The following is a 9,965-nucleotide window of genomic DNA, read 5'->3' as shown; positions in this document are numbered from 1 at the left end:
CAGAGTTTATTTCTCCCCGTGTCATTCCACCAGTCGCCCTGTCTGGCTATTGCTCTGGCAAGCTGGTGGGGAGTGGGGGAATAAGACCAGGGTTTGAAGAAACATATTCTGTGTCCCTAGAATTCTGAAACACCAATGACCTTTTGGAAGTTTTCCGATTTCAAAAGACCATCCAAACCGTTCTTCAATTGTTTTGGATGTGCCCAGTTCAATTCTGTGCTGGGATTCCATCAGATTTGCTACCAAATCTGGTGAGAAGGAAAGAACAGTTGGATAGAGAAAATGGGCAATCTGTAACATGCATACAAACATACGTACATATAAAAATGTAACAAAAATGTAACATATACATACATACATACATACATACATACATACATACTTATAGGAATAGGAATATATCCTAAAAATACAAAAGTAACCTGGATTTCAATCTTATCGTTCTTTGAATGGCTATTCCGTTTTGGGGGGAGGGCTTTGATTTTGGGCCCATCTTGAAATAATGAGCAGGACTGATACAAGAATGAATTTGTCTTTGTGATCTGCACGTAGCTGAAAAGAGGAGGAGAGAGGGCTTTTAAAGTCAGATATTTTAAGTGCATAATAAATTAGGTGCACACGATCGTGATTCCTGAAACCATCATCCTGATACATCTCTTCTCGCTTCAGAGGAAATGCAAACTCCAGGAATCTGAGAATGAGTTTAGAGATCACGAGGTTAAGGGAGCAGAGAAAGATAAGTAGTCTTCATGCCTTTATTTGGCTCATTTCCTTTTGCCCTTGATTTCTAATCTTTCACTTTCATCCCTCTTTGTTTCTGTGGCTTGAAAAGCTAGAAATGGAACTTTCCTACAATGAAAATCGTACAGGTTTAAGTATTCGAAGAGCCAACGGACATCACTCTCTGGACATTGACATTTTCCCCCATTGTTTTTTGCCCGTTGAATTCAACGCCTAATAAATGGGAGAGATCTCTGGGGAAATCTAAAATATTGAAATAACTCTTCGAATGATATTTAACTAAATATTGAAATAACTCCTGGCCATGATATTAAACATTAAGTTAGCTTTAATTATTTAAATGAAAATTATTGACCCATCAGATCATTTCCAAACCCTGAACCAACCCTGAAGAGGATGGGCCTCTTTCTTGGGTAGAGTCTGGGGCAACTCCCCCCCCCCCACACACACACAATGTAATGTACTCTTTAATTACTTCTAAATACCAGCAACTTGCAGACAAAAATATGATGCTAAAGGCACAGCTGGGCATCAGCTGCTCACGCTTTTAGTTTGGCGGTCTGGTTGATTCTGTGCGGATGAAAAATCCCATTGAAATCTATTATATGGGGCTGATGGCCAAGCTACATGTTACACCATTTTCAGAGTGTACAGCAGATACCTATTACAAAATGACTGTTATGGCAAACTAGGAATGGCTAATTCATTAAATAGGCTATCACATGGTTAAAGGCATCTTGGTAAAATTGAATCTGATCAGATGGTATATTTGGGTGTAGATCATAACACACTAACAGCAGTGACTGGGTCTTCACAGTTAAGTTTCACATGTCTTCAAAGGCTCCTTGCTGCAAATTCATAGCCTGGTGAGAGGAAGGGCTGCCCACTAGTGTCCTCATGGTCCATTCCACACATGTACACATCACCCGAACAGGTGTATTCCTTAGGTCTGCAGCTGGAGATCAAGACTACCCAAATCACCCAACTGAAAATGAAAAGCTGCCCACATAGAGCACCAACCAAGCTGCCCTCGTGAACCCAACATTAGAGATTAGAGTTTTATTAGAATGTCTTTTGAACAGTACATAACTGCATCTCAGTGTTGTGGTCCAAGGGAACAGGAGGTGCCACATATACCATATTCCCAGTAACCTCATACAGTAGTTTGTGACAAGTGATGGATGATGAGAGCATAGCTGGTACCCTGCAGCAGAACCAATGCCTCTGTTCCCACGTGGACACCAAAGTCAGCCACTTGTTATTGGCTGATATTGTTTTATCAGGTAGACCTAAAAAGAACATTGGAGTCATGTTTGAGCGCTTTCAGATGCAATCACCCGATATTCGGAGTACACTCTAGACAGTACAAATTATGGACTCTATTGCTAGAGGGCATTGTTTCTCAACCTCAACTTTAAGATGCAGGGACTTCAACTCCTAGAATTCCCTAGCCAGCACGGATGGATTGAGGCACAGAGCAGTTTAAAGATGAGGTTCTCCCCCCCCCCCAAAAAGGGGGGGGAATTAACAGGACACTTCCAGAAAGCTCTGCCATTAGAGTAAGATTTTTCTCACTACTTGTAGTGATCAGGGTGGAAGAGTTACCCTCAAATTAGTTATCTACGTTCCTTCTCCCAGGATTCTAATAGCTGACTGAAATATAAGATCTAAGATATAAATCGAGATAAAAACTATCTCTTCTGGAGAAATTTGCTTATGGAACTGGAACTGGGGGTTTGACCCCCTCTTGCTGTTTTTCCACATCTGCAGGTACACACTGTGGATGGAAAAGGGGCAACAGACTTGAATATATTTCATTTAAAAAAAAAAAAAAACCATGCAAAGGGACTTTCTTCTGAGCTGGCATGGAGAGGATTTTACTGTTTCCACTTTTAATTCAGGCTAAAAGGCTTCTTTAGTTTAGAAGTGCCATTCAGGGACTATTTAATATTTTTAAAGTAGGCAGGAAAACGTAGCCCAAATTAAAATGTGATTTTTAAAAAACCATATTGCTAACATAGCATTTAGAAAGGTCATTGTGGAAGCCTTCTGAAATGAAAAGGAAAGGCAGTAGGATTCAAAGAGCCACCAAAAATCTTGCTTGGGACCAAAACCCCCCCCAAAAACCTCACACTCCAAAAAAGAGAGATGAGTAGAATGAGAATGCCTTATACAGGTCATCCTTGTTTAGCGACCACAATTGGGACCTGCAACTAGGTTGTTAAGCGAAGCGGTTGCGAGTGAAACGACGACTGAGCTTTTACTTCACAGACCTGCGGTGGTCGTAAATATGAAGATTGGTCACAAAGTTACTTTTTCATCACCGTCGTAACCGCAAATGGTCACTAAATGAGGCGGTTGCTAATCGAGGACTACCTGTATTGCTATTCCATTCCTTCCTTGCAAAGTCGGGTTTTATGAAGTGTCTTCTCCATTGCCTCCTAAGAAAAAACACAGAAGTAGCAAAGGTGAAGAAAGCAGAACAGTGATTTGGTGACAGTGACCAGTAGTGCCCTGTAAACACAAATGGACAAACATAGCAATTTCAGACTAAATTATGATACATGAAAGTTCCTTGTAATTATTTTGAGGTAACCAGTTGCTACCTAAGATTCATGCGCTCTTTGAAGGGGCACCTCCAAAAGTCATTTGCATATCTGTAAAAGGATTCAGTAAGCTGTGAGGATATACTAGTCGAGATAGGATATACTGTGAGAATACACTAGTGCGTGTCGCTGGACACAATTTATGGGCAACTGTTGTAGTGCTCACACTTGTGCAACTAAATCTGGGGCTGGGTGAAGAAATGTGTTTCCTGTTGCATGGACCCAAAAGCCCGCGATCCAGGGGTCTTGCAAATATGCCCGTTGATACGGTCCTTCCATATTCTACCGAGCTTTTGAGGAACAGGCGGAACAGCTGAATAGGATGCAAGCAGAAGAGAGGGAGTAAGGAACTGTGTCCCGGTGATCACCAGGGCCAGTTGCCACGGAATGCTGCAAGTGCTTTCAGCAGTAGAGCAGGGCTGCTGTGGTGCATGTTGGGGGGAGGTGAGGAATGACTCAGCCGTCCTACAAGCTGAGGTCTACCACAATACGCTTGTAAACCAGTGTGTTCCCCTTGAAGCTGGGGGCCAGGAGGACACTCATGTCCTCCAAAGGGATAGGCTGGAAAGCTCGTGGAGCTTGGACAGAGAGTTCTTGGAACTTCACAAACTTCTGCTTGTCTTCATCCCAAAGGTAGATGTGGGTAAAGGAGAAGTCACTACCCAGAGCCATATAACGATGCTGAGATATCTGGAAAGGCTCCATCACCATGGAGCCTCGAGAGGGCAGGTTCTGCACCTCTGTGAATCGCAGCCCTTCCCACTTGACCACCTTGGAATCACCAATGTAACGGCTCAGACACAGGTAGTTCTCTCTCTCTATCTGGAAATGCTTGACCATCTGAACATCCATTACTTCTGCGACGTCACCCAGGTGGGCAAACTGCTTCTGTGAGCGATTCCATTGGTAGATGATAGGGGCCTGGGAGCTGCTAGAGATGATCAGTCGGGGTTTCCCATCTACCTCCAGGTGCTCCACATCGGTGTCACGATGCCACGAGTGCAGGTCTTGGTGGGAATAGAAGCCATTCTGGTTCCAGCGATACAGGCTGGTAGAGCCCGCCTTGGAGCTGTCGGCGATGACAAAGAACCACTCACTGTCGATCTGGAAGGCCTCGATGTCATTGGGCTTCCGGATCTTCTGGCTGTCAATATCTTGGATCTTAACGAACTTGTCAATGTTGGTGTCCCAGCGGTAAATATAGGAGCCCCCAAAAAGCTGAGCCACCACAACGTACAGGTGGGATTCTACCACAATCGGTTTGCAGTAAACCGCTGAGTGAGCTGCAAGAGAGAATTGGAAAGGGTCAGCACAGAACACCGACCGACAGCAGGCGCGCTCTGTGAGCACCGCTGCATCACAAGGAGCCCAAACGTCCTCTGTGCCCGTCTGAGTAGGTGAGCGAGCTGGCGGGAGAGGATGGGGGTCGAGGTCCAGTACTGAGATTCTCACCTGATCGAAACGCCGCTATCGTTTAAATACGGGATACCCAAAGAGTGACCTTGGGACCTGCCAAGTGGAATTCCTTACTCTCGCACCTGCCGAGAGGAGTGTCTACGCCTCTTACCCCCTCCTGCTGCGGTAATGGGGAGCTGCAGGCTAACATTTCCAGGGAACGACACATCTGGGGAGGCCCCTTTGAAACCCTATGGATGGCAAGGGACAGGTTCTGGTCCCCGTGCCTTTTAGGAGATGGCCTGGGGAGAAGACCCCATGGTGGAAGGCAGCGTAAGTCAGGGCAAGAAGTCAAACACCCAAGGCAGGCAATTTAAACGTAATCTGAGATAATGTTAGGAAAACAGAAGTGAACTTTCTGTAACGACTGTTTGCAGAATGTGGTTGCTAGGTCTGATTCCCGCAGTGTGCCAAGAGCTAGACAGTCGGCTGTTACTGGGTTTGGGAGAATTTTTCTTTGAATCCTTTTTACTTTATTTCTGTAAGCTCCTTAGAGACATTTTGGAATGGAGCATCTCATAAATCGAAGGGAGGGAGGGAGAAGGAAGGAAGGAAGGAAGGGGGGAAGGGTGGTTCTCAACCCTGGCAACTTTAAGATGGGTGGACTCCAGCTCCCAGAATTCCCCAGCCAGCATCGCTAGCTGGGAGTTGGAGTCCACCCATCTTAAAGTTGCCAGGGTTGAGAACCACGGTCTAGAATATCCAGGGTGCATAGAGCCGCCAGATTCTTACATCGGAGAGAAGAATTGTGCATTTGTTCTCAATGCAGTCCTCCCCCCCACAACAAATGGGTGTTGGTGAAAATGTGTACAGTGCCCGTAATACAACCTTCCCTAATCCTGCACCCTCTGAAGATGTTGGACTACAGCTCCCAGAATTCTTTGCCAGATGGCCTTCCCAGCCAACATGGACTTGCACTTTTAGAATGCAGCAAAGCTAGCTTGAGTTTGAGAAACTTCATCCAACCATCCTGTCCGATCCAACAGGGTGGGCAAATTTTGGGTCTCTTCTATGAAGCAGTGACATCCAACGGAAAGCAGAAGACCTGTTTCTCTGCCACAGCATCTGCCTTGTGGAACAATGCTTCTCCCGTGATCTGATCCCTCGTGGCCTCCTATAAAACCTTAAAGATTTGACCAAGACTTGGACCAGGATATCTGGTGAGACTGGTTTGTATGATGGTTTGTATATTTTGGGGGGTTCTGAGCCAGACCTTGATAGTATGGCACTGCATTGCTTGTGGTTGTCATTCATTCATTCATTCATTCATTCATTCATTCATTGATTCATTCATTCATTCATTCATTCATTCATTCATTCATTCATTCATTTGTGCTGTTCTTGTTTTAAATGGTTGGGATAGGCAGCCATATAAGTCTTTTAAATAAATCTGCAGGGGATCTCTTTTTCACAGCCTGAGGTGACCTTCCTCCCTAAAGATTCCTCACCCCACACTGTGAATGGGTCCTCAACCTGTCCCTTGCTGTATGTGCCCAATCTGTTGCCTTCCAACCACACCAGGGTGAACAGATGTCCCCTTTTGCCCTGCAGCTGTGCCTTACCAGGGATGCGGTCAAAGTCTCGTAGCTTGCGCTCAACGTAGTCCCACTTCAGGATGGTACAGCTGCTGGAGCTTGGCTGGGCCAGAGCCACGTAGAGGTCGCTGGAATATGTGAAGGGCTCAGCATATACAGACTGGAAGGGCAGAACCTGGTGCACCACAAAGTCTGGGGTGGGGGAGAAGAACCAATCATGTTTAAGGGGCTCCCATAAAACCTGGAGGAATTTACAATCAAGATACCAGAACCACAAAATGTGGTTTCCATCCAAGGATCCCCCTGAGCTAGGGGCATCCACAATAGAGGTCAAAAAAGTCAAGTTGGTGGCCAGGACCACGTGATCAAAGGCTCACTGTCAGGATGGAAGATCCTGCCACTATTTGGTAATGGGATTTGCAGTAATTAGTTTAGCATACCTGCAGGGTTGTTGGGAATGCTTTGTAGTTATTAGTTAGGCATGTAGGACCATTAGGATTGTTGATTAGGATGCTTAGTCGAACGGCTGGTACAAGGCTGACACAAATGGCATGGCATTATCAGCTTGTTAGTGAAGGATTTATGACTAAGGAATGAAAGAACTGTGAGAAGAAAGGAGGGGTTGTCACAGAGTGAATTCCTCATCTGGGAGTGGGGTGGTGCAAAGGTTGAAGATGTAACTGACATTTTGCACGGGCTTTTTAGTCTAGTCTTTGCATTGGAAATGATCACTTGTATTAAATAAAGATCTCTTCCATATCCTTTAATGGCTTGTGGCAAGAGTCTTTGAATTAATAACAAACAGGATCACGACCTTCACACTCACCCTGGTTTTACATGCAACACATGGGGCTTCAATCATGGGGGCACAGCTGCCCTTTTGACTGTTCTGACCCCTCCTGTGGATGTCTTCACATGCACCAAAGCCTTGAGTGTCATCAGCATAGTCCCTTCAAAACTTTTCATTTGTATTTATTTTATTAATGGCTTCAGTCAAGTCTTGCCCCTTGCTTCCCAAAGACCCGCTCCGAGGCAGCAGTCACAGTGCCATACTCATATGGCACCTCCGTTTCCAAAACATTTTCTCCCCAGTTGTGCAGCTTTTCAGCTGTTTTCAACCACTGGTTGGATATCATCCAATCCAGGGAATTGTATTGTCCTATTTGATGCCCAGTACTCTGCTGTTGTGTTTTTTAAAATATTTGTGCTATATTTAAAACACCAGCTGATCATAAGGCAGACTGGCATCTGGGCCTCATTTTCTATATGCAATCTTTTTTTTTTTTTAGAAATTCCAGTAGCCTCACTGAAAATTTGTCAAATAATGTCCATAATACTTTTTAGGTTAACTGACGTAAAATCCTGTAATTTTACAAATGAATCCATCCTTTTGTCTGTGACTTCTCCTAGCAGAAAGAAGTGGAAATAGGAAAAGTTTCACCAGCAAATCCTCATTTTACTAGCTAGCTTTTAACAAATGCATGGTGGTTGTTAAGGAAAAAATGATGGCAACCTCACCCTGAGCTCCAGAGGCAGCTGGAGAACATGAATGTAACTCTGATAAACCAAATTCTTGACCTGATTTATGAGTTCTGATGCCATTTCTTAGACGGCCATGCAAAGACATCCCTTCCTACCTGTGGTGATACAGTCAAAGTCCTTCAGAGGGAGCTCTCGGATCTTCTGGCCTTGGTACTGGGGGGGACCACCACAGAAAATGGCAGGCATACTTGTGTTGGTGTTCTCCATCCATTCTACCAACCATTTGATCTTGCAATCACAGGTCAAAGAATTCCCTCGAAGGTCTCTATGGGGAGGGAAAATTTGAGGACCATCAATGACCTTCTCCAGCTCAACTCTAAAGACAAGGCCCTATATCAGGGTTTCTCTAGCAGGGTTCCATGGAACCCTAGGGTTCCACGAGAGGTCACTAGGGGTTCCCTGGGAAATCATGATTTATTTAAAGAATATTTCAAATTCAGGCAACTTCACATTAAAGAGGTATGTTTCATTCTTTAGTTTAAGAACACCATTAATGCACATGTACAGGCCTACCCATGCAACGAATAGAATCATTTTGTGATTCCTGGCCTCTATTTGAGCCTGAATGTGCAGGGGTTCCTTGAGGACTGAAAAAATTTTCAAGGGTTCCTCCAGGGTCAAAAGATTGAGAAAGGCTGCCCTATGTAGTCCCCAAAGAAACAAACCAAGTGTGGAAATGGGGTCAGCTCTACCGTGGGGCTGAACTAGAAATGAAAATTTGGTTCTAGCACTAATGGCCCATCTTTCTCTTTGACTGTAAGACCATCAAGAGCTGCCTTCGGACAACTTGCTTTACTGAATTAACCCATTTGCTGCATTTGCGTATTGAACCATAAACCTATCACTGGTCGGGTAGTCGGTAAAAGCTAAACCACACACATGGCTGGGGAATGTTATGACCTCATTGTTTGCCATCTATGTTAGGATGATTCCTGAACTGGTCCCTGGTAATTAATCAGCAGAATGAGGATGAGGACAGAGAATGATGCACAATCCCTAACATAGCCCAATACTGTCCTTTTTTAATGAAGTGTTTGTGTTACACAAATTAAGGTTTGGATCGTCCTGTTACATATCTGAAAGGTCTCTCTACAGCCAATTAAGTCAATGTCTTCTGGCCCTGTGCCCTGCTCTAGTGCCCCCTGGGTAAGTGGGAATTCAGCTCCAGTTCTCTCACTTTCAGCACATCATTCTTTTAATGGCTAGGCAGCTGGGCTAAGCGAATATGCAATTTACATCTTTAAAAACCTGGAATCCTATCCAGTCATACTTAAGTTACACATTCTTGTTTCTAAGTCTCTCTGGTTTCAGTGCAAAAATAATAGATGTGTGTTTAAACCATGTTCCCTCATATTCCATTCATTATTCACACCCATTGATTTTGGAACTTGGACTTAAATTGTCCCAGTTGGCTGGATTCACCCAAAGACTTTGCCTTAGTTCTTTTAACTAAAGCTAATCTTTGGATGCAGTCTCGATGACCTACTGTTGACGAAATTAACAATCGTATGGGTAGACAGAGCCCCAAAGACATTTCTACTTTCAGAAAGAATTAGCCAGATTACCATAGGCCTCTAGTAGAATACACAATGATGTTTCATGCATCATGAGGTCATTGTGCAAAGGGCACAAATTATGTAATTTGTGTAATTTGCATGATGATGTCATGTTGCCCATGATGTCACTTGCCCATCTAGTACCCCTAATGGCCACCCACATGCTATTATTCCTGTTACTGTTATTTTTAAAGTATTCCCAACCTCAGAGGGCCTTACAGATCACTAAGTATATCCAAAGGCTTCAGGAGATCTCTGGGCAGCGTCTGCAGGTTGTTGTTGGCCAAAGATCTGAAAGAAAGGAAGGACAGCTGTTTTGTGCCAAACATTTCATTGTCCTCACATTAAGACTGAACAATGGAAGTTGCAAGCTGCAGCTATGCTTTTTGAAAGATTCTTCAATGTGCAAAGTTGCAAGCTGCAGCTATGCTTTTTGAAAGATTCTTCAATGTGCAAAGGTTCATCCTTTTTAAGAGTCGTGAAGAGTTGTACAACTGAAAAAAAAAATCCCAGTACTCTCTTCCACTTTG

The 9,965-nt window shown here is 44.1% G+C and overlaps 1 protein-coding gene across 1 annotated transcript; it reads right to left on the bottom strand.

Moving 5' to 3' along the window:
- Positions 1 to 3,684: 3,684 nt before the first annotated feature.
- On the bottom strand, positions 3,685 to 9,572 carry LOC134502914 (leucine-rich repeat LGI family member 3-like). The gene is made up of 4 exons (XM_063311428.1): positions 9,565 to 9,572; positions 7,975 to 8,144; positions 6,365 to 6,529; positions 3,685 to 4,630 (listed from the first exon to the last, which is right to left on the bottom strand). Exons 1-4 carry the CDS (start codon positions 9,570 to 9,572, stop codon positions 3,813 to 3,815), a joined length of 1,161 nt encoding a protein of 386 aa, XP_063167498.1. The 3' UTR covers positions 3,685 to 3,812.
- Between the last annotated feature and the right edge of the window lie 393 nt (positions 9,573 to 9,965).

Source organism: Candoia aspera, chromosome 9 (assembly GCF_035149785.1).
Source record: "Candoia aspera isolate rCanAsp1 chromosome 9, rCanAsp1.hap2, whole genome shotgun sequence".
Taxonomy (NCBI): domain Eukaryota; kingdom Metazoa; phylum Chordata; class Lepidosauria; order Squamata; family Boidae; genus Candoia; species Candoia aspera.
Note: the sequence above shows the minus strand (reverse complement) of the source record. Positions and strands in the feature narration are given on the sequence as shown.

What these genes read in the sequence shown, in the direction of transcription:
- LOC134502914 (XM_063311428.1), bottom strand. An exon ending in CTTTGACTGTATCACCACAG is followed by an intron (nt 6,530 to 7,974) that starts GTAGGAAGGGAT and finishes CCCCCACCCCAG; the next exon opens with ACTTTGTGGTGCACCAGGTT. An exon ending in AGACTTTGACCGCATCCCTG is followed by an intron (nt 4,631 to 6,364) that starts GTAAGGCACAGC and finishes TCTCTCTTGCAG; the next exon opens with CTCACTCAGCGGTTTACTGC.